This window comes from Macrobrachium nipponense, chromosome 1 (assembly GCF_015104395.2).
Source record: "Macrobrachium nipponense isolate FS-2020 chromosome 1, ASM1510439v2, whole genome shotgun sequence".
NCBI lineage: Eukaryota > Metazoa > Arthropoda > Malacostraca > Decapoda > Palaemonidae > Macrobrachium > Macrobrachium nipponense.
The window spans coordinates 29293809-29319623 of NC_087200.1; the positions used below are offsets into that span (position 1 = coordinate 29293809).

Genomic DNA, 25815 nt, shown 5'->3' on the forward strand with positions numbered 1-25815 from the left:
CTAATATTTGGTCCTAGAGACTTCCAATTTCCTTTCAAAATGAAGACAAATGATTGAATATTACTATACTGTAAGAGTATTAGCTTACAATTGCAGTTTTCGACCATATCTGACGAGTTAAAGTGGACCGAATGTCGAATTTTTTTATATATATATTTTTTATATGCAATTATTTCAGAAATAAGAAAAGCTACAACCTTCAAACATTTTTCGTTGTATTTTACATGAAATTGCGCATATTTTCATATATAAAACTCTATGAAATGCCTAATATGAAACGGAGCAAATATTCTCGAGAATGGGACGTACGCATTTCGGAGATTTGTGGCGGAGAATCGGCGCGCGGAGGGAAGAAAAGATTTTTTTTTAAATTCACCATAAATCTAAATATTTTGCTAGAGACTTCGAATTTGTTTCAAGATGAAGATAAATGACTGAATATTACTAGACTTTAAGAGTTTTAGCTTACAATTGCGTTTTTTGACCATTTCGGTAGAGTCAAAGTTGACCGAACGTGGTTTTTTTTCTATTTATCGTGATTTATATGCAAATATTTCGAAAATGAGAAAAGCTACAACCTTCAATTATTTTTTGTTGTATTCTACATGAAATTGCGCACATTTTAATATATAAAACTTTATGTAACTGCTAATTTAAAATGGTGCAAACATTACCACAATCGCACGTATGATTTTTTCGGAAGATTTACCGCGCGGACGTAAAGAAAATGTTATTTTTTTCATAAATTCACCATAAATCGAAATATTGTGCTAGAGACTTCCAATTTGTTGCAAAATGAAGGTAAATGCTTGAATATTACTAGAATATAAGCGTTTTAGCTTACAATTGCGTTTTTCGACCATTTCGGTAGAGTCAAAGTTGACAAAAGGTTGAAATTTCTACAATTATGGTTATTTATATGAAAATATCTCAAAAGTGATAAAAGCTACAACCATGGGTTGTTTTTAGTTGTATTGTGCATGAAATTGTGCACATTTCCATATATAAAACTTTATATAATGGCTAATTTTAAAATGGTGCAAACATTACCACAATCACATGTATGATTTTTTTCGGAAGAGTTACCGCGCGGACGTAAGGAAAAAGTTTTTTCATAAATTCACCATAAATCGAAATATTGTGCTAGGGACTTCCAATTAGTTGCAAAATTAAGGTAAATGATTGAATATTACTAAAATATAAGAGTTTTAGCTTACAATTGCGTTTTTCGACCATTTCGGTAGAGTCAAAGTTGACCGAAGGTTGAAATTTCGGCAATTATCGTTATTTATATGAAAATATCTCAAAACTGATTAAAGCTACAATCATGAGTATTTTAATGTTGTATTTTACATAAAAATGCGCACATTTTCATATATAATACTTCATGTAACAGCTAATTTACAATGGTACAAAAATTATGTCAAAGTGACGAAATAATTTCCGAGATGTGTCACAGATACTTTTTAGTGCGGCAAGAAAGAAATTCGCGCTTGCGCGCCTGCGTAACGATTGTAAACAAAACAACACCTTGATCCGTGAACTCCCAGCATCCCCCAAGGCGCGTGATTCAAAAGTTTTAGGCTGGTAGGCCTATAAGTATTTTTCCGCGAATTTTAAAAAAAACTTTTGTAAGTCGACGTAAAATACGTCCAGTCGGCACACGGGAGACAAAAAATGTCGACATAAAATACGTCCAGTCGGCGTAAGAGGGTTAACTTGGCGGAGAGATTATGGGCCGGGCTAAAGGTATTGCGCGGCCTGGCCAACTTACAACAAAATGTTTTTATTTTCAATGCATAGTAAATATTATCATACTTTATACAGTACTCAAATTTCCACAGTTTCCCCAGTTACTGTACACAGAAAACAGACCTACTTCAATACTCTATGAGAGAAAATGGATATATGTATACATACTTGATAATATGGGTAACTTGAATAGTTTTCACACTAGGTTGTTAGCCATATATTTTTAAGGGTAATGTTGTAAGATGACTATGAAATTATATTAAAGTGTATTAGATACTAGTTTACAGTACATTCTATGTAGGATGAAAAATGGATGTACCTACTACTTGAAAATAGGGGTAACTCGAATAGTTTTCACACTTGAGTTTTAAGTCATTTATTTTTAAGGGTAATGTTGTAACATGACTTTGAAATGATATTAAAGTGTTTTAAATGATAGTTTAAGGTATATTCTGTGTAGGATGATAGTTTAAGGTATACATTTGGCATCTGAACTATTAAACAAGCAGTTATAAATGTTTTTAGAGGGGTTCGGTTTTTTAACTACAGCAGTACATCAGACTTTGAACTTAATCCATTCCAGAAGGCTGATAGAAATGTGACTTCTTCGAAATATGAAACAAATATCCCCCATAAGAAATAAAGGAAATCTGGATAATTTGTACCAGTCAACCCAAAATGTCCCCCTTTTCAATTTTTTTTCTATTATTAATGTGTTCAAAAGTTAAATAAAGAGTGTAAAGTAATAAAACACTATATTATAAAAAGTAATATTTTTTAACAATTTTGTTTCCTTGTACGATTTAGGAACTGTTTGATGAAAATGGCATGCAGCCAGCTGGGATGGAGGAGGAGATGGGAATGCAGCAAAATCAATTTCATTCACATTTTACAAGGATAATCAAAGGAATCAATAGTTTGTGTGTGGTGTGTGTGTGTGTGTGTGAGAGAGAGAGAGAGAGAGAGAGAGAGAGAGAGAGAGAGAGAGAGAGAGAGAATGATTGTTGACGTGTTTACACTTGGATTTTAGGTGCAAGAAGGAGATTAATTACAATGCCACAACACATGAACTTTGGTGAAGTGGGTGAATACTGACCGAGGGGGAACACTGACCGAATGCTCAGGTACAATATCTACTTCAAATTTTGCGCCGAAACTCACTACCAACACAGCAACCATCTCATTAAACAACACGAAAGCAACAAGTTTATGCCATCATGACATCTGTATATCAGGTAAGAAAATTGATTTTTTGGGTGTTTGTTGCAATTTTTCACATTTCTCATATAGTGTCTTGTGCCCGTGAATATGGTGTGATTGTTTCTAATTCAAGTTTCAATACAATATTTAGCCATACTGACATGTTATCAAGTGAAATGAAGTGTGTCCTTTCAAAGTGGCTACCACAGCATCGTCATGAAAAAAAAAATATATGGTGCAGGGGACTACCAACCGTAAACATGCTGGGAAACATCAACCACCACACAGAAAAAGGCTGAATATTTTCAAAATACAGTCAGCCCCCGGGTTACGACGGGGGTTCCGTTCTTGAGACGCGTCGTAAGCCGAAAATCATCGTAAGCCAGAACATCGTCAAAAATCCTAAGAAAACCTTACTTTTAATGCTTTAGGTGCATTGAAAACTATGTAAACTGCATTCTTATGGCATTTTTCATCAAAAAACCTTCAAATATTGATTATTTTGCATTTTTGGTGACATATTTCATCTGCCAGATGAGCGTTGTAGGCGTCGTAACCCTGGGACATGCATCGTAATCTTGGAAATAATGTCTGATGAATATAATTGAAAAGCGTTGTAACCTCGGAACGTCGTAAGCCGAGACCGTCGTAACCTGGGGACTGCCTGTACATTACAAAAAGCGTAACAGTGTTTTTTGTGTAAAGTTGAAGGTGATATTTAGTGAATTGTGATGCAATATCAGTCTCATTATGCTAAAAACAGGAAATTTTTATTGGAATGGTTTAACTCTACCTATTCATATGTCTAATGTCATTAAGTCTTTCTGATCTGGCCTACTGCCTTCCTGAAAGATTGATTACACTGGCCTCCATTTCAAAACTTTTTTTTTTTTTTACAAAGATCAAGGGTTTTCCAACTGATTTAGGACCCTTTTTGCATGCTGAAATAAAAAATACAGTTCATTTTCCTGGGTCAGGTCTGGTTTCTAAGATATACAGGCGGTCCCCGGGTTACGACGGGGGTTCCGTTCTTGAGAAGCGTCGTAAGCCGAAAATCGTTGTAAGCCGGAACATCGTCAAAATCCTAAGAAAAATGATATTGTTATGATACAATAAAGTTTTATACATACTTACCTGGCAGATATATACATAGCTATTACTCCGTCGTCCCCGACAGAAATTCGAATTTCGCGGCACACGCGGCAGGTAGGTCAGGTGATCTACCCCCCCGCCGCTGGGTGGCGGGAATAGGAACCATACCCGTTTTCTAATTCATATTTTTTCTTCCAGCTGTCTCCTGAGGGGAGGCTGGGTGGGCCATTTAATTGTATATATCTGCCAGGTAAGTATGTATAAAACTTTATTGTATCATAACAATATCATTTTTATACATTCAACTTACCTGTCAATATATACATAGCTGATTCACACCATTGGTGGAGGGTCAAAGACGGCTATTACTGAATAGACAGGTAAACAACATACGCTGTAGGTAATAAATAAATAAAACCTTGGTTCCTATGTGTTTAGACGAAGGGTCAACTTCCTAGCTATTGCTAGTAGTCTGCTTCGTCTCAAGAGCCTCAGCGAGGATGTGACCTATGGCTAAGAGTTCTTGTAGATCTGTCAATGGGGTCTTATCCACTTACTTGACAGAATCTAGTGGTCATTTGTCAATGGGGTCTTATCCACTTACATGAAATACACCAATACCTATTGGCATAATTTAGGGAGCACAACACCGATCCCAATCACCTGATCTTAACACGAGGGTTTGTGCTTAATTTGAAAAGAGCTATCCCCAAACTCATTTCAAATAACCCCAGAAAATAATACACTTATGTTAAAAAAAAAAAAAATAAAAAAAAAATTTTAATTCACTAGTTAAGGATCAGTGTCGGCTCCCTATCCCAGCAACGCATCTGTGGACACGTATAACAAAGAGAGAAGGATCTCTCATAGGCCCACTTGATCTCCTTTGTGCAAAGAGAAGTCAACACAGAGTTGCATCTCCCGTTATTACAGCTAATATGTCTCTCACGACATATTGTTATGGAAAGAACAAGAATTGTTAAAAGCTCGCACTTCAAGCGCTTTTAATTCTTAGCTGTTTGAAGGAATCATCAAGTTACTCAAGAAGTGCTTTAGAGATTACACTGTTCCAAAGAAGACCAGGGCTTTCTTTGAAATAGATCTCTTCTGGATGAAGCCCAGAGCCTGGCTTGCGCCTGGCTGGCGCCTCGCGCCTGCCTGGCGGTCTTCGCGCCCGGTGGCTGTCGCCTCACTGCGCAGCCTGGCTGGCGCCTACAACTCGCGCCTTGGGGCTGGCCTCCACTCGCGCCTGCTGGCGCCTCAACTCGCGCCTGGCTGGCGCCTCGCGCCTGGCTAGCTCCTCGCGCCTGGCGGACTTCTCCCCACTTGCTGGAGATTCGAGCTTGTTAAGAGTCTCGATGAAAACTGGCGATGTCCACCTCGGACACTTTATTTGCCTGATTTATTCGCCTCTAGCGCATCTGCGCCAGATTGGAGGCCTACTCCTTCTCCTCATCAGACAATGACAGTGTTTATTTGGACTGTCTTGCTCTGGCGTCTTTACGCCTGTTTGGCATTTGGCGCCTGATTGGCGCTACATTGTCCGAAAGTCTGAACATCCACAATCGTTTATCAGGAGAATGGAAAAAGGGTGGAAGAAATTCTTTCACTTTGAGCTTATGGCCTCTGCAACAAGGGGAGGTAATTTTAGTCAGCTACATCCAGTAGACGATAGGAAATCTAATATTCCGAGGAGACCAGTCTTTCCCGTCCGAGGAGGGATCATACTTGATACTTCCGTTGCTAACGAGCACTCTTCCTACATGTTGATGAGTTCTCTCGTTGCAAAATCTTCCCTATCCTTGCACGAAGGCAGGGAAAGAGCCTGGAAGTCTAAGGAGACCTTCTGAGGCTGAAATTGGGAGGATTCCTGATTTCTAGCTCTCTTTAAATATATCTCTTCGAACCTTCTGGGAAGTAGGTTTGAGCCCTCATCGTATTCCAAAGACTCTGTCAGCAAACGTTTAAACCTTATCTTCTTTTGTAGATGACAACGTAAATACACTGCCTGGACAACGAATCCTTTATTTGAAAGCGTTGATCCAGGAATAAAAGGTTTTAGTTCTTTTGCCAAACATACCATGCTGGCAGGAACCCATTGCCGAGTCTTTCTAGAATTTGATTCCAGATTCCAAGCCCAAAATTTCACTCTTCCTTTTGGTCGTTTAGTACCAAGAGAAAACATTGATAAGGAGCAGTTCCATCTTGTCAGAACACGGAATCTGAGGCCCAAATAGGATCCTATTGTAATTATAAGATCTCCTAGTCTTGTCGTATAGAGGTATTGTATAAGATCCCGAAAATCTTAATGCTCTGCTATCTCCAATTCCCTTTATAGAGACAGAGTATAGCCTTTTACTGCGTTCTTTGATAGCAGATATATACAAAGGTGATTCTTCCCTCTGAAAGGGAAGAAAAAACCGCTATGTGGTTCACAGAGGTATCGGAAGAGGACAGTTTCCTCATTCCCTCTAGCACGATCTGCAGTAATTATATATCTTATCCATGAATACTGTCATTTACCTTGAAACATCCTCTCCTTCATGTCCACTTCTGGTCAGTCTGCACGCAGACAGACTCAGAGTGGAGAGGTTGTTAAGGTCCATTTAAAATAGATGCTGAAAGAATATTCAGACTGTCTTGGAAAAGACTTCCAAAACCTGCTGTGAGAAGAACGTGACCTCTGTGAATCCAACCTCTCTAAGTCTAAAATGAGGCATAACGTATTATCCTCTCTTTCTTTGACGCCCTTTGTCTTACATTCTGTAAAGAGTTTATATTTTAGGGGAAAAAGACTAAATTTTATTCCCCTTTCTATAAAATAAAGATGGCGTATATTGCTACCTCTCTCTTATATTCTTTCTTCCGTCCTCGTGCCTGGGCAACGAGAGAATGGAAAATTCTATCATTGTTATTCTGCAAAACAACAAATTATTATTATCCTATTCTCCTAATAATGATCCAGGATCGAGGAGAATCATTCAGATTCCTATCCTAGGACATCAGGCCGTAATGTACGGTTCAAATACTTGAAAGAGCCTCTCACCCAATACTGAGAGCTCCTACGAGTCTTTTCCAGTACCAAAACATTACAAGGTCTCCCTTGTTATATGTTTACATAGGAGTAGGATAATATAACATCCTGTTAATAACAAAGAATGAGGAGAAAGAGGAGCTGCATGGTTCAAGGGACTAGCCGTTTGTCTCATAAGGTTGAGGAAAGAACCCACTTATCCTGACACGTACTACGTTCGCCTGTGCGATATCTAGAATAATTGTCAGTAGAGGGTTGATCTGGCAAAGAAAGTTTCACCCAAAACAACTCCTCTTGCCAGGAAAGAAGTCGCTCACGCGACCACTATATTACCTGACATGTGAAGTCTGTTCTTGTTAGAGACTTCTGCAATTTCAGTTAATCCTGACAAGGGCCACGGCCGCCTGTGCGACAACTTGTGTCCCTATCAGGAAAAAAAACTGATCTTGTCAGTTCTCAAAGAGGAAACTCTTGGAAAGACTATTCCTTTCCAAATCCTGAGAAATTGGAGATCCTGATGTCTTGCGCCTGGTTGGCGCCTCGCGTCTGGCTGACGCCTCGCGCCTATCTGGCGCCTCGCGCCTGGCTGGCGCCTATCGCCTGGTTAAAGCCTGGCTGGAGCCTTTATGGCCCATTACTTGCAACCGTGGTCAGGAAATCTCGATATCAAAAGAAGAAGAGGTGCTGTAAGAATCCTATAATTCTACAGTACTTCCATAGTTGGATGTTTCTTCTCAATTTTCCTCTAATTCGAGTATATCGGAAGGGGAATTATTCTTTCCTCGGTTAATTCTTCCGTAATCCCCCCCCCCCCTTTTTCCTGAACGAGAAATATTTTGGATGGTGCTCTTGGCTTATTGCACCAGGCTGGCGCTTCTGCGCCAGGCTGGCGCCTCCTACTAATTATCTTTATGTTATGTGCCAGAACATCTGTGTCTTTATGGTACCCGACATCCTTTCATATGTTAATTCCATTCTTATTATGAAAAACTTTTATATACGTAGTATAATCCATTCAGGGAAACCATTTCCCACTAAAAGAATGTTTTATACATGCGACTTACCCGGCAGATATATACTTAGCTATAGACTCCGTCATCCCGACAGAATTCAAAACTCGCGGCACACGCTACCGGTAGGTCAGGTGATCTACCATTCCCGCCGCTGGGTGGCGGAATCCCAACCATTCCCGTTTTCTGAGCCAGATTTTCTCTGTCGCTGAGGCCGGCAACAACTGTTGTTTGGTCTCTCCTGATTGGAATTCTGCTCTTTTGCCGAGAATTGGTTGGACTCATTTGGTGAAGTACTCTTGTTTATTCTCGGGATTGGCATACGCTTATTTTGGACTGGATTAGGACTTGGATTTGGTTTTTTCTATTAAGATGGCTGAAGTTAAAGTAACACCTAAGTTTAGGGTTTGTGCAAGGGAAGAATGCAGAACTAGGTTGTTTAAAGCAGAGGTAGATCCTCATACGCTTTGTAGTAAATGTAGAGGTTCTGAATGTGCGGTTGATAGAACTTGTGCTGAATGTGAAGGGCTTTCGGAGCAAGGATGGAAGGATTTAGCTTCTTATATTAAGAAAAGAGAGAAGGATAGAGCTAGGAAAGCGTCAGCTAGAAGCTCGAGTAGATCTTGTTCTTTTGAGCCTGAATCAGAGATTAACAAACTAGATGATGTTTCTCCCATAACCTCAGCCCCTTCTCCCTGTGTTGAATCTAAGGATTCATTTTCAGAAATGGAAAAAATGAGATCCTCGATCAGGGAGACTTCAGGAGCAGCTTAAAGCCATGGAAACACAAGGTAAGAGTGCCAGTGAATACAGTGACCCCAGTGCAGTGGATGGGGGGCGTCTGATCGGCTCCGCATTGCTCCTAGGCCTAGACCGCTTCCAAACTCCCAGGACCAGGGGAGGAGGAATGTCAAAAGCCGCAGGGAGGATGTGGAGCATCCCCAACGATCAGGGCGTCCCTTCGGCAGACCCTGAAGTATCGACCCAGGCTGCCTTGGATAGCCGTAGAAAAGGCATCCTGGAAGAGTGTTTTTCTGCGTCGGACTCCTCCTCGTCCAGGCGTGGATGGAGCTCTGCTTCGAAGTCTCGTCCTCTGAAGAGATCGTGGGTAGCGCCGAAAGGAGACGCTTTTGATTCAAGCCCAGAGCGATTTCCAGAGGATTTTCCTTCGACTAGTAAGAGGGCGAGAAGACCGTCTCCAGCGCCTCCAAGATCCGACAAAGCTTTTCCTGCTTAATCTACAGGAGCAAATATCCTCCTTGCGTAGGCGCTCTACATAAGGATTCGTCTCGAAGGAAAGACTCCTCTCTTCCAGTGAAGAGATCAAAATTATCTTCTCCTGGTAAGGAGAGAAGTTCCTCACTCTAGCAGGCGCTCGTATCCGGAGAGACTCTCTCGTTCTCCCTTTAAACGATCCTCTCCTATCTATAGGAAGAAAGTTCCCAGCGGTAGCCTCTCGCAGAGCAAGCGATCAGCTACGTCTCTTAGGAGAAGTCAGGAGTCGGACTCCTCTTCTGAGGATCAGGATAGGCTTCCCAAGAGCCTAAGAAGCAGGAGCTTGTGAGAAACACAGAACCTAGTAGGCGCCAAGAATATTACAGGCGTATGGAGCCTAACAGACGCCAGGAGTCTTGTGAGAGGCGTCAAGAGCCTACAAGGAGTCACGACAAGCGCCAGGAGTCAAGCAGGCGCCAGGAATCAAGCAGGCTTCAGGAGTCGAGCAGGCGTCAGGAGTCGGGTAGGCGCCAGGAGTCTATCAGACGCCAGGAGTCGAGCAGGCGTCAGGAGTCGAGTAGGCGCCAGGCGCCTTGTACGAGCTTAGGTCAGAGTAAGACCCCTTCGCACTTATGAGTTCTCGGAGAGTAGGAGCCCTTCACCTGGTAGGAAACAGGTGCTGAGAGAAGATCTCGTGCGTTTAAGAGCTCTATTGCGCCTTGTAGTAGCAAGGATTTGTCACACGGACGACGTTCTTCTTCGTTTGACAGAATCCCTCGACAACTAAAGAACCGCTCTTCTCCGAAAGGATCCCCGGCAGCGGAGAATTAGAAGAAGTCCCTCGACAACTAAGAACCGCTCTTCTCCGAAAAGGGATCCCCGGGCCAAGGCCGGGAAGAAATTAGAAGAAGTCTCGGATGAAGAATTACCTGTGGATGTGGTAGTCTCTGATTATAAGAGATTGTCCTTGTTGTTGTTGCAGGAGTTCGGAGATAAGCTGCAACCAGCGGATCCGCCCTCACCAGGATCTTTGCTATCGAGCACGAAGTCTCCAAAGGCATCCTCATTTGTAAAAATGCGTCCAGCCCTTAGTATGAAAAAAGCGTTCAAAGGATTTGGAGAAATGGCTTAAGAATAAAAGAGAGGCGGGCAAGACTGTTTTTTCATGCCCCCCTTCAAAGTTGACGGTAAACCTGGAAGATGGTACGATACAGGAACCTATGGCTTAGGACTGGCCCATGGCATCGCAGACCGCAGGATTACGCTTCCTTAGTAGATTCCTCAAGGAGGCGCGCTCTACTATCAGCAAAGCTACTTGGGGGATGTGTGAACTGGACCATCTACTAAAGGGACTCTTTAGGACGCTCGAAGTATTTAATTTTATGGACTGGGCTTTGGAGCCCTTGCGAAGAGAGCCCAAGATCCCGAATTTGTCACGATGGAAGAATTATCGAGTGTGTTATCGTGTCTGGACAGAGCGGTGATGGACGGTTCGGTGGAAGTGGCTGCTCTTTTTGGATCGGGAGTTTTGAAAAAGAGAGCAGTGTATGGGTCTTCCTGTCCAAGTCAGTATCTCTCTACAGAGGTCGGCCTTGCTATATTCGCCGCTTTCGAACCACCTTTTCCCACAGGACACGGTGAGGGATGTCGCAAAATCTTTAGCTGGAAAAGCCACACAGGATTTACTGACACAGTCAGCAAAGAGGTTCAAGCCGGCGGTTCCTTTTCAAAAAGAAGGATAAAGCACCCTTCTTCAGCGCCCTTTCGAGGAGCCTCTTCCTCATCAAGAACCCCTTTTAGAGGTAGAAGACCGGATACCAGAGGAAGACCTTCCAGGAGACCTGCGGGGAAGGAACAAAATGAAGAAGAAGTCCTCCAGATAGCAGTAGGCGCCAGACTGTCGAAATTTGCCAGAGTCTGGGCGAAGAGAGGGGCGGACAGCTGGACCCTCTCGATCCTCGAGAGAGGATACCTCATCCCCTTCAGGGAATATCCTCCCTTAACAAGAACTCCAAGGGAGTTAACAGCGAGATACAACGATCCTGTCAAGAGTCAAGCTCTCCTGCAAGCAGTAGAACTTATGTTGCAGAAAAGGGCAATAGAACCGGTTCAAGATCTCCATTCACCAGGTTTCTACAACCGTCTATTCCTGGTACCAAAAGCCTCGGGCGGGTGGAGGCGCCGTTCTTGGACGTAAGTGCGCTGAACGTCTTTGTGATCAAGAAGAAGTTCTCGATGGAGACCTCTTCCTCTGTACTTTCTGCTCTTCGTCCAGGGGACTGGATGGGTATCCCTGGACCTTCAAGATGCATATTTCATGTGCCAATTCATCCGGCATCAAGGAAATACCTAAGATTCATGTCACAGGGAAGAGTGTTTCAATTTCGAGCGCTTTGCTTCGGACTTTCGACGGCCCCGCAAGTCTTCACGGGTATCCTAAGGAATGTGGCTCATTGGCTACATTTAGAGGGGATAGAATCGAGAATCGATATTTGTATTTGGACGACTGGCTAATACGAGCAAAGTCGAAGCAACCAAGTGCCTGGAGGTCCTTTCGATAACATTAAAGATGACGCAGTCATTGGGACTCCTAGTCAACCTCGAGAAGTCCCAGTTGGATCCCCAGCAGAACATAGTTTATCTGGGGATACGGAGGGATTCTCGGGGCTTTCTAGCGTCTCCGTCAACAGAGAGAATAGAACGCTGCCTTACAAAAGTGTCGGGATTTCTAGGGAAAGAACATTGTTCCGCGAGGGAATGGATGAGTTTGCTGGGAACCATTTCCTCGTTGGAACAGTTCGTTTCCTATGGAGACTGCACCTAAGACCACTTCAGTATTATCTGAAGGAGAACTGGATCAAAGTTCTCAGGACCTCGAAGAGTCATTCAGGATAACGGACAAGGTCAAACAAGATCTTCGGTGGTGGTTAGACCCGAAGAAACTCGGTCAAGGAATATCCTTGCATATAAAGAGCCCTCTCCGAGCGTTGTTTGCAGACGCATCGGACGTAGGGTGGGGAGCAACGTTGGATTCGCAAGAAGTGTCGGGAACCTGGGAAGGAGCTCAGGTGTCCTGGCACATAAACAAAAAGGAACTGAAAGCCATTCACCTAGCTCTCTTGCACTTTCAAGAACAGATATTAGGATCGATCATTCAGGTCAATTTCAGGACAACACGACCAGCCCCTAGCATTTATATCAGGAAGCAAGGGGGAACTCATTCATTCTCCCTTTACGAGACAGCGAGGAGTTGTTGCTTTGGGCGCAAGAGAAGCAGATCTCTCTTCTAACAGATTTATTCAGGGAGAGAGAAATGTTCGAGCGGATCTGCTAAGCAGAAGAGACCAAGTGCTCCCCACCGAATGGACTCTCCACCCTCAAGTGTGCGATCAGTTATGGGGGTTATGGGGAAGGCCGAACGTGGACTTGTTCGCAACCAACTGGAACAAGAGGTTGGAGAATTATTGCTCCCCCATCGCGGATCCAAGAGCAATAGCGATAGACGGTCTCCTCATGGACTGGAAGGGAAATAGAACGGGTACGCTTTTACCCCCCTTCAAAACTGGTAGGGGAAGTAATAAGAAAGTTTGCCTCCTCAGAGGGAACGAAATTAACTTTGATCGCCCCTTTTGGCCAGCCCCTAGATTGGGTGACAGAGTTGCTGGAGTGGATAGTGGATCTTCCCAGATCGCTCCCACTAAGGAGCGATCTTCTCAAACAACCCCACTTCGACAGGTATCACAAAAACCTCCCCGCTCTAAGTCTGACTGCCTTCAGACTATCGAAGGACTCGTTAGAGCGAGGGGGTTTTCTCGCGAAGCTTCAAAAGCAATCGCAAGAGCCAGGAGACCATCCACATTACGGGTGTACCAGTCGAAGTGGGAAGTGTTTAGAAGATGGTGCAGGACGCATGAGCTATCCTCTTCCAGTACCTCTATAACCGACATTGCAAATTTTCTTCTTTACCTGAGAAGAAAGTGTGGCCTAGCGGTATCTACGATCAAGGGGTATAGAAGTATGCTGGCCTCGGTGTTTAGGCATAGGGGTCTGGAGGTGTCGGACAATAAGGATCTACATGACCTTATCAGGTCTTTCGAGACCTCAAAAAGTCAGATTAATAAAATCCCAGTTGGAACTTGGATATAGTGCTGCATTACTTGATGTCTGAAAGATTCGTACCTTCCAATAATTGTTCTTTTAGGGATTTGACGAGGAAATCTCTATTCCTGTTCGCCTTAGCCACGGCAAAAAGGGTGAGTGAACTTCAAGCGTTAGAGGGCAGAGTGGGGTTTAAGAAGGAGGCTGCAATTTGCTTTTCTTTTAAGCCTCTCTTCTTAGCCAAGAACGAAAACCCATCAAAACCGTGGCCTAGAAGCTTCGAAGTGAAGGCACTCTCTTCTTACGGGGGAAGAAAAGGAAAAGACCCTTTGTCCAGTAAGAGCGCTCTAATAAAATTTTATCTACAAAGAAAGTCTCTTTTGGGAGGTACGCAGGAAAGTCTTTGGTGTTCGGTCAAAGATCCTACAAGACCAATATCGAAAAACGCCCTTACGTTTTTTCATAAAAGACGTTATTAAGGAAGCGCATCTTAAATGTGGTGAAGAACAATTTAAACTCCTCAGGGTAAAAGCACACGAAGTGAGGGCCATAGCAACCTCAATGGCTTTTCATAAAACGTGGTCCCTTCAAAATCTAATTGAATCCACGTATTGGAAGTGTAACTCAGTGTTCGCCTCTCACTATCTAAAGGATGTGAGAGTTACTTATGAGAAGTGCTTTTCACTGGGAGCATATGTGTCCGCGGATTTAGTGCTGGGAGGAGGAGCTGAGGTTAATCCTAATTAGTTAGGTTATGTAATTTTAACATTATGGTGTTTGGTTTTTATGGTTGACTGAAAGAGGGTATAGGAAGAACCCTTTTCAGTTCTTAGATTTAACATGGTTAGAGAGGTCAGGTGGTCGGGATTAACTTTTGGTCTCCTCGTTGTGCATTATGTAAAGCCTAAAGCTCTGTCATGTAAGAGGGCTAGCCCCCATTGATAAGATACAGGTCAGGCTCTGCCATGTAAGCGGGTAAGCCCCATTGGTACGATCCATGCAGGTTCTGTCGCGTAAGCGGGCTAGCCCCCATTGACATGATCCAGAAGGGCTGTTCGGTCATAGGTGGTTTACCTCACTGAAGCTCTTGAGGCAGGCAGACTAAATGACAGTAATCATGAAGTCTTCAGCCCAAACAGGTAAGAACCAAGGATTGATATCCTACAACAATTGTTGTTTCCCGTTATTAGAATTTTGTTTATATATATAGCTGTCTCTCGCCCTCCACCAAGGGTGTCAATCAGCTAAGTATATATCTGCCGGGTAAGTCGCATGTATAAAAATGATATTGTTAAGATACAATAAAGTTTATACATACTTACCTGGCAGATATATACGATTAAGGGCCCACCCAGCCTCCCCTCAGGAGACAGGTGTAAGAGAAAATCTGGCTCAGAAAACGGGAATGGTTGGGATTCCGCCACCCAGCGGCGGGAATGGTAGATCACCTGACCTACCGGTAGCGTGTGCCGCGAGTTTTGAATTCTGTCGGGACGACGGAGTCTATAGCTAAGTATATATCTGCCAGGTAAGTATGTATAAAACTTTATTGTATCTTAACAATATCATTTTCCCATACGACTCATACAACTTCTGCACAATATCCGATTCTAAATACGGTTGTGTCCTTTCTCGAAAGACTTAACCATACCGTAGTCTTGAAGTGAAACTCTATTACATCTCTCTTCTCACTAAGTATGTACTCTAATAAACCATGCTTTCGTAAGTATGAGTGCATTAAATAATATAATGTTCTGCTGCATTAGAAACCTTTAATCATGTTACCTACGGTAAACAGCATTGAAAGGTTGTAATATCTTTCTTATTGAAAGCTTCCTAACAAAAGGCAGACAATATTTTATTTATGATAGCTTCAGTATTCCCTCAATCCGAGGCTAAGACCACGATTGTAGGGAGAGATACGGGTTTATTAAGTTATCCCATTCCGCAGGAGAGAGAGCTGTAAACGACCACTCACGACTGAGAACAAGATGGTACTGCGTTGGTCTCACTCACTCTCAAAGCGAAAGCAGTCTTCGAAAGCCATCTGGCCTTCCCTTTCCAAAGTTGCCAGTTACTCCATTAAATAAAGGAATCTTATAAAATTATTATCGAACTTCAGGAAGTTTTTATATAAGCATAATTAAGCAAACAAGACTTCGACAAGTCTAGAAACTAAATAGGTGTCGTCTAAACAATCCTTTTAAACAATTTCTTCCTAGGAAAGTCCTAGAAGGGTACTAGTAATTCATGGAAACCTCTTCTAACACGAAGAAAAATGTTTCTATCCTACTCTCAATTCACCAATAAAGATATGCTTCTCCGATCACTTCTCGAAGACACGATAGCATCATATAACTCATACTCTAGCGTAATAGAATCCTCTATAATACTGTTACATTAAGGTAAACCGTATTAATTTAGGAAATTTTGTAAGGATTTCACTTGACCAAAATAGCATAAATTTCGTATGGTGTATATGCCTTGCCATAACCGTAGTCCTAAGGCGATTTGTCCTAAGCATGGTAGAGCTAGAAAGCTTAAAAGTCATACATATATGCTTTATCACTCAACGAGATCCATATAATTCATTCGATTGACAAATAATCTAAATCGTTCTCATCAGAATAGATCTATATCTAAAAATGCACCGATGGGGAATTTTATGTTGAAATAACAATTTCATACCCCCATGGGATAGCGCTCTCGTCTAGTTGCGAAAAAATGTTCGAACAATGACTTTATCACAAATGTTATCAAATGATCTCTAATATTAGAAGGCGCTAAATCGTCGCCTGATTTCGAAAGGTGGATCGATTAATGTCATTCTCATTTTGAATAATTCTACCAGAAGGCATTATACGAGGATCTTCGTCAATTTCATTCATTCGAAGTTCTCCTATCCATCGTGGAACAGTAGGCATAAAAAGGGAGAAACACTGTTTTAGGATGCCTTTCCAATGGCTATCCCTGGCAGTCTGGGACGCTCTACAGAACCTGCTGAGGGGACGCCTGACCGGTGGGGATTCTCTGAAACCTCCTTACGGTTTTCGACATTCCTTCTCCTCTGGGCTTGTGAGCTTGGAAGAGGTCTAGACCTGAGAGCGAGACAGAGCCGATCAGACGCACCCTCCATTGTAATGGGGGAACACTATATTCACTTCTTACGTTCTAAGAGTTCGCATTTGAACTATATCCAAAGTCTACAATTTGCAAATATGATATTGTAGATTCTGCGGAGTAAGAAGGTGATGAGGAAGCAACAACTACTAGTACTGTTACTACTATAATTGCTCGTTAAGACAAGAGCTAATAAAGCTTCTAAAGGATAGTTACTTTTCTGACTTCCCCAACTAGGAAGAAAGATATACATTTCCTCAATCAAACTCTAACACTTATTTGTATTAATGAATAAATATAAGATTTCCCTTTCATGAAAGTATAAGTAATTCACTTTCATGAAAGTGCATGAGTGTCTACCGAAAACTTCGGTAGTTACACGTCACTAATCTTCGAAATTTTCGAAGTTAATTTGATCAAAAAAATTACTAAAAGTTAACAAAAGCGTATGCCGAACCAAAGATCCATTACTTCCCTGTAAAAGTTAGCCCAGACGATCGATGGCGATGAAACACGAAAATCCATCAGGAGGAACTGCAAACGGTTTACATTCCAAGCGACAGAAAAAATATGAATTAGAAAACGGGTATGGTTCCTATTCCTGCCACCCAGCGGCAGGGGGGTAGATCACCTGACCTACCTGCCGCGTGTGCCGCGAAATTCGAATTTCTGTCGGGGACGACGGAGTAATAGCTATGTATATATGTGACAGGTAAGTTGAATGTATAAAACCTTAATTTTTAATGCTTTAGGTGCATTGAAAACTATGTAAACTGCATTCTTATGGCATTTTTCATAAAAAAAACCTTCAAATATTGATTATTTTGCATTTTTGGTGTCATATTTCATCTCCCAGATGAGCGTTGTAGGCGTCGTAACCCTGGAAATAACGTCTATTGACAAGCGTCGTAACCTCGGAATGTCGTAAGCCAACACCGTCGTAACCCTGGGACTGCCTGTAGTTTATTTCTATTCCAGCTTATTTTTCCAAAATATTGCAACTATCCAAGCATTTATGGGTTTTGTTTTTGGAAAACGGGGTCGTGAGTAACCTTAAATAATTATTCTTATTTCTCTTTTCAGGTCTAGATATTTATATAAATGGATTGGAAGTGTAAAATCTATTCTAATAGGTTCTGTTACATCTGCAGACATGTGGTTCTTCAGACCGTCAAGCAAAAGTCACAGATTTTGTGAAGAAGACATATCAAGCTTAATTTGGAGTTAAACTAGGGGACCAGTATAAGCCATTCGCTTCCCATATCTGCTGCAAAACATGTGTAGAGAGCTTACAGGATTGGAGGAAAAAGAAAAGGAATAGTTTGCCATTTGTTATCCCAATGATGTGGAGGGAAGGGAAAGATCCTGTTACGGACTGCTACTTTTGCAAGACAAATCTAAAAGAACAAGCACCATGTTCAATAACCTGATGTTCCCTCTGCCATAAAGCCAGTCCCCCATGGCCATGATCTTCCTGTTCCTGAGCCAAATGTCACCATGGAATCTAGTTCTGATTATGAATCTAGTGACATGACTGATACAGCCGAGTGTGGTGCATACAGGCCAGAAGAGGACGACCAACTGGTGCTTTTGACCCAAGCCAAACTCAAAGACGAGAACCCAGCTACTGGTTCTCGTCTTTGAGAGAAACGTCTACTGGCACCAGGAACAACATTCTATTGGTATCGGGACCCCAAGAGAGAATTTAGAAAATTCTTCACGTTTGATGAAGCATCTTCACTGGTCTACTGTAACAATACTGCTGACCTGATTGAATTACTTGGTCTGAAGAGAGAATTTAGAAAATTATTCACGTTTGATGAAGCATCTTCATTGGTCTACTGTAACAATATTGCTGATCTGATTGAATTACTTGGTCTGAAGTATGATACTATGGAATGGAGACTTTTCATTGACTCATCTCACAGAAGTCTCAAGGCAGTTCTTCTGAATAACGGAAATAAGTTTACATCTATCCCTGTAGGGCCTTCAGTTGAAATGAAAGAATCCCACAGAAGCATGGAACGTCTGTTGTCTGCTCTGAACTACCCGGAACATAAATGGTTGATCTGTAGAGATCTTAAAGTTGTTGGATTCATCCTAAGACTTCAAAGGTGGTTACACAAAGTATCCATGCTCTCTGTGCTTATGGGATAGCCAGGCTGATGGCCAGCATTATGTCAGAGAAGAGTGGACATCATCACACAACGTTCTGTCCCACCCTCTGGTTGAACATGGCAAGATATTGCTTCCACCCCTCCACATCAAACTTGGTCTCACGAAGAACTTTGTAAAGGCATTGGACAGGGAATAGAGGATTTGCTTTCCTCCATCAGACATTTCAACAAGAAAGCACGGAGAAACTAAAGGCAGGTATACTGAATGGTCCTCAAATAAGTTAACTCATCAAGGACGATAGTTTTGATGATTTACTGAATGCTGCTGAACTCTCTGCCTGGTTGTCCCTTAAGTCAGTCATTGCAAACTTCCTTGGCAATCACAGAAGTTCCCAGTATCAGATGGTGGTTGATGAGTTAATGGAGAATTTCTGACAACTTGGTGCGCACATGTCAGTGAAAATGCACTTTCTCCGGTCTCATCTGGACTATTTTCCATAGAATTGTGGAGACTTCAGTGAAGAACAGGGTGAGCGCTTTCACCAAGATATCAGTGTTATGGAGGAATGGTATCAAGGCCGATGGAATGTCAACTTTCTGGCCGACTACTGCTGGTGCCTGAAGGGGGATGTAGAGTCTGCTCAGCACAAACAGAAGTCCCTGAAGAGACCATTCATTCATGAGCAGCTTCCTTAGTTCATTACTCTTCTTGCTATCTATTCAAAATATTTTGTAAGCCTTCTGTGAATAAATCAGTCTAATATTTTCAATACTGTGTTTCATTTGCCTACAAACAGATCAGAATTTAGAATATATTTAATGTGCTAATTTCATTAACTTTATCTGACTGAGTAAGTTGAGCATAATTTTTGGATTCATTGCAAAAAACTGGCCTAAAATCAAATATTATATGTTAGACCTTGAAAACAGCGCAGGCCAGTGTTATCAGTGTCATTATGCTAAAAACAGGAAATTGGTTTTTGGAGGGTTCACCCCCCCACACCCTGATCGATGTTTCCCCATGTTTTCAGAGCGCCGACCACTTCCTGAAAATGTTTAAAGTGCAAAATATGACACTTATTCTCTGAGTTAAGGATCTATGAGTATACCATAAGTGGGCCATGTTGTGCAGTTTGTTTTGGGCACAGTGTGCACTCTCTCAGGCACAAATTGGATTTTAAGGCAATTTTTTCTATTAATAGGTCGGTATTCCCCCACCTCACCCTACTGTTGGCAAATGGAAAAATTTAAAATATAACATGAGGATTTTGCAACCAAATAAGTAATAAGTAAAGAATGCAAGTAAGAAAAGGAATAAGATTAAACAACTTTTCACAAGGAAGTCATTTAAACAAACAATCGAAGGCACGCAGAAGCTGAACGCAGCACCAGTGTGTTTACAATGGAGCTGAATTACTTTTACAGTGCTAAATAATCATAAAAAGTGTGTCACTCGATAAGTATTTTACTGTAAAAAAAAAATAATGATTTGGGAAAATTGTGTGTAAGTGAAAGAAACGGGCAAATCACCATCCCAGCCCAGCTGGTAAGTCAGTGGGACACAGAGCCCCGTCTCCCACCCATAACCCACCACCATCCCTTCCTTCTTCTCTCTACCGTCTCACTCAGCACACCGAACACTGGCTCAAGTAAGACTTTTTTTTATTGGAACTGTATTGCATTCAATTGTTTTTATATTTCATCATTATGTTAAATTTATTGTGAAATTCCCTTTAATTTTTTTATGTGAACTGTTACTCTTTTACATACATACAGTAACATTTCAACTATCTTTCCTCCTTCTCCTCTCAACATTATCAATGCTCTCTCTTTCAATCTCAAGTCTGCTGCGCATGACATCATCACAGTGACTTAAGATCTTGAACATCTTTTATGCTAAATTGCACAATGAAATGCTTTATTCTTATATTTATTTTGTTGACTATGGTTATCATTAAACTATATATTGTAAAGGAAAAAACATGTTAGTACATTTTTTATTGTAGGACTTGGTATGCCATCAAATACAAGAATAAACAAGACAATTGGTCAGTTTGAAGTACAAGTATTTGTTCGACAAACGACAAAATGTTTCCAAAACTTTCAGTCGAAAAGTGAAATGTTCGACAAGTATTTAGATAGCCACTTATAAGAATTTTTAGAGGGGGAAAGCAAGTATTTGCAGATTTTAGCTAGTTGCAGGTGTTTGTGGTCCCTATCACTCACAAACACCGGAGGTTGATTGTACGTATTTAAAATTAAGGTAACTTGAAAAATTTTTCACTTATTTGTAAACCACACATTTTAAAGGGTAATGTTTTAAGATGACTTTGAAATGATAATGTGTTTTAGATAATGTTTAAGGTATATTCTGTGTAGGATGACAATTTAAGGTATATATTTGGTGTTTGAACTACTATTAAGCAGTTATAAACATTTTTTAGATGGGGTCTGCTTTCCTTAACCCTCACAGTCTGGGCTAATATATGCTAATGCATACACCAATGGCCGGGCTAAATCTAAGGATGGCCAACTTAAAAGAAAAACTAAAAAAAAAAAAAATCATTAATGGAAAGAGGAAGATATGTATATTCATATGCTTTAAGAAAAAAAAAAGTCTGTATCTTCACGGGAAGTTGTAAATGAATATACAGTGGTACCTCGAGATATGAAATTAATCCGTTCCGAGGCGGCCTTCGTATAATGAGTTTTTCGTATCTTGGAACACATTTTACATGTAAAATGGCTAATCCGTTCCAAGCCCTCCAAAAACACCCCATTAAATTTCATAATAAAGCTAAATTGACCTATAAACAATGAAATACTACAACAATTTGGACCATTCAATACCTAAATTAAGAATAAAAATCGAAAACCTGTAAATAACGTGTATATTAGTGTACAAGAAATATTATTACTGTAACGTAAAATGTGGAAGCTTACCTTTCGAGTGAGGCTATCTCCGATAGTGGCGGCAGAGGAGGAGGAGGACAAACGGCAGATAACGTACGTACGTACGTACACTTAACTTTATGAAAACACACAAAAAATTTAAGGAAAACCATAAAACTAAAATTTACGAAACACCTTAACTAAACTGTAACACTTAACTTACAAAAATCTAGAAATTACGTAAACATTTTTTTTTCTTTTTTTTTCATTTTTAACTTTTTTTTTTTTTACTTTTACGTAGGCTTTTTTTTTTTTTACAGAATTTCAACTTCATCACCGCTTTCAACGTTCTGTTTTTCATCACTTGGTTCTTCCTTTTTGCTTTCAACTTTCTGTTTTTTATCACTTGGTTCTTCCTTTTTGCTCACTCCTGCTAATAATGAAGGCCTCTTTAAAAAATAACGATCTAAGGAAGATTGCTTCTGCCTACTTTTCACAATGTTCTTGAAACGACTCAAGCAAACGTCATCGAACTGCGCAAGCATACGACCTGTGTGAGCCTTTTCGGGGTGTCTTTTTTCGATAAACAATTGCACTTTATGAAAAGCGCCTAGAATATCCTTAATTTCTGCCGTTGTCATAGGCTCCTCCTACTCTTCCTCGCCGCTGCTAGAGAACACCTCTTGAACGACGTTAAGTTGCATGGCCTCCAACTCCTTCAGGTCATCCGTCGTAGGCTCCTCTTGGTACTCCTCGAGAAGGTCGTTGATGTCGTCCTCGTCGACGACCAGCCCCATGGACTTGCCGAGTGCAACGATCTCATCAAGATCTGGTTCCAAAACAGTTTCGGGATCATCAACTGTTTCCGACTCTGCAGTACCAGCTTCGCCCACGTCGAATCCCTCGAAGTCTCGGGCGGATACGGCATCAGGCCAGAGTTTCCTCCACGAGGAATTCAAGGTTCGCCTCGAAACCTCCTGCCAAGCTAGGTCAATGAGTCGGATGCAAATGACGATGTCGAAATGCTCCTTCCAAAATTGACGCAAGGTGAGGTTTGTGGTATCGGTGATGTCGAAACATCTCTTGAAAAGATGTTTCGTGTACAGCTTCTTAAAGTTCGCTATCACTTGCTGGTCCATGGGCTGGAGGAGAGGGGTGGTGTTGGGCGGAAGAAAAAGAATCTTAACGAAGGAATGCTCCGCTAGGATATCTTCCTCGAGGCCAGGAGGGTGGGGAGGGGCATTGTCCAACACCAGCAGACATTTCAGGGGGAGGCGCTTCTCTTCCAAAAAACTCTTCACAGTCGGGCCGAAACACTCCCGTGAACAAAAGCCTCGTTACCCAGGCTTTTTGCATTAGCCCTCCACATCACTGGAAGCTTCTCCTTCAGCACCTTGTGGGCCTTGAAGGCTCGAGGAGTCTCAGAATGATACACCAGTAGGGGCTTCACCTTGCAATCCCCACTGGCATTTGAACAAAGTGCGAGCGTAAGCCTGTCTTTCATAGGCTTATCCCCGGGTAGCTTCTTCTCTTCCTCCGTGATGTACGTCCGACGAGGCATTTTTTTCCAAAAAAGGCCAGTCTCATCACAATTGAAGACTTGCTGAGAACTGTAGCCTTCCTTGGTCATCATCTCGTCGAAAGTCTTCTTAAATGCTTCGGCCGCTTTCGTGTCCGAGCTGGCAGCCTCCCCATGACGCACCACAGAATGGATGCCAGTCCGTTTACGAAATTTCTCGAACCAGCCATGCGAAGCCTTGAACTCTGGGGTTGGCGTTGAAGTCCCTTCCCCTCCCTCGTCTTCCGCCTGCGCAATCAAATCGCCGAAAATAGCACTGGCCTTGTGAGCGATTGCTGTCTCCGTTACTGTATCGCCAGCGATTTCTTTGTCTTTTATTCAGATGAGGAGCAGCCGTTCCATCTTGTCGTGCACATGGCTCCTCTTGCTGGACAAAATAGTGATGCCCTTCGATGGTGTAGTTGCTTTGATGGCATCCTTCTGTTTAAGGATGGTGCCTATTGTCGACGGATTACAGCTGTATTCCTTTGCGATCACACTCAATCGCATACCAGCTTCGTACTTCTTTATGATCTCCATCTTTGTCTCCAGAGACAGCATGCGCTTCTTTCCGTGAATTTCAACTTTCTTGGGACCCATGACTACGTTAATTTACGTAAAGTTACACAAATATGTAATAATACAGTCTTCGCACAACACGATAATATGTACTGCAACGAAATCACTAACGAATTTACGTTACTAAACGAAATCGTTGGAGTGAACGAATGCCGATTGCGTACGGTAAAGTTTCGGGTGCGGAGTGGCCGAGCTAAGGGACGCCAGTGCGTACGTATAGAAGATGCATGATAGGAGGGATGCTGTCCAATCAGAGAGAAGGGTCTCATGGCTTGGCTAGCATCAGGAACCAATGGGAGAGCAGGAGGATGGTGGCGAGTCTACTAGCACTAAGATGGCGGCGTGCGGCGCGAGTTTCAAAATTGTTATTGGGCGAATCTCGGACTTTCAGAAACCTTTCGTATCTTGAAAACTTTTCGTATGTAGAGCAGTAAAATTTTTCGCATTGGCTTTCGTAACTTGGATTTTTCGTAAGTTGAGCCTTTCGTATCTCGAGGTACTACTGTACTTCCCACCCCTTGCGGGCCCCTTTCCATTATGACAGTCGTAAAAAATATGCTAATCTTACAAATTTATAAGTGTTATTTCTAATGTTTATTTTCATTTTACTTTGTCAAGTTCAAATCACAGCTCAAGCAATATCATAAAAGATAAGAAATAAAACCGGGAACAAATTCCTACCATATTTATTGTAGAACATTTATAACGCATCTTTGGATGGGAATTCATAACAACATTCCCCCTTTACTACCTCGAGCAAGACTGAATGTTCCTCAGCTGAGGCTTAAACTCTTCTCTTATAGAGGATCTGAAGAGTTGCCAATAGTGATACATGGAACTAGGAACATTTTTCCCACAAAATTCATTTACACTATAAGGCACCAAATCTTGATCGTATATCTACGATACCCGTCCACTGCCCCGAAGCTATACGTGATGGTACGTATATATACAATACCTGAGCTTTGGGGGTTAACTACTATTTAAATAGCCAGTTATAAACATTTTTTGACAGGATGCCAAACAGGGGTTGAGTGCATGCACCATAACTCTGTAGGAATAACTAGGAAGCAAAAAAGTGACAATAACAAAATGTAACACAACAGAACTTGTTGCATTATTTCAAAATATCTAAAATAACTATATTAAAAATTAAACGAATAATAAAGAATTAAGTTAAATGGCAGGCAGCAGAAGAGACACGTCTGTCTCAGACACAGCCAAAAAGTAAAAAGTGAAAGCTGTGCCAACTGGATGGAAGGGATTCCTCCCCTTCCGTTGGTAGCCAATTACCAATATTCATCTTGTTTTAAGTTAAATGGCTAGCCCCAGCTTGGGCTGATAGTATGTAAATCCACTATGAAAAGACAAGAGGGTTTGTGTATGTGTAGGAACAAAGATAATAATAACAGTAGTAATAATAATTATCAATTATGGAAGTCTAAGCAAGATTATGTAAAGGACATTTCAATACTTACCTCCAAAGAATTCCACAGTCTTTGCATGGAGGAAATTATTGTTGCTTTTCAAGAACCACTCAGCACTACTTGGAAATCCCCTAATCTTCATCCCTAGTTCCATCTGCAAAAGATAGAATTCACTCACATGTTCATTTCAGTGAGTCTCAAGCATTGCTGTAACCAATCTCTGATTGCATAAGACCCCTAAGACTAATAAAATCTATACCTGGTGGCTTCCCACTTCCTAAGCTATATTTTGCTTAGCTACTTGATGTATTAACATCCTTGTTAGTATGAGGTTTTCCCTTGGCACTAGAGAGTTTCTTGGTACTTCTGGGACATCTAAAAAGTTCAACTTAGGATTCAAAGCTTCCAAGTAATAAGCGAAACATTGCTTTCCTGCTGAGCAGTGATTTCTTCTCTGCTTATAAGGATCAACCATCTTCTTATTGAATAAAGAAAAGTGATGAAATGAGACCTCATAAGGCATTTCAATTCAAGACTTCCCTTAAACTTCTCATTTCACTATCCTTCCATATACCTCCTTTATTGCTTAACCTTATGTGAAGATGTATATAAACTCGTCCAGCTGCTCCAAGCCCCCAACCCCAGTACCTTCCCAAATCCCTATTTAATTTCAATAAAGTACCTAATTCATATTTTAAAAATTATTCTGTAACTGTAAACT

The 25815-nt window shown here is 41.5% G+C and overlaps 1 protein-coding gene across 1 annotated transcript in view; it reads right to left on the reverse strand.

The window, feature by feature from the left end:
* LOC135219191 (hemolymph clottable protein-like) overlaps positions 1-25815 on the reverse strand; it is a 300161-nt gene that overhangs the window by 118445 nt on the left and 155901 nt on the right. Inside the window, exon 19 of the mRNA XM_064255746.1 lies at positions 25146-25248. Within this exon, the coding sequence (XP_064111816.1) occupies positions 25146-25248 (103 nt within the window). The remainder of the gene's footprint in view (positions 1-25145; positions 25249-25815) is intronic.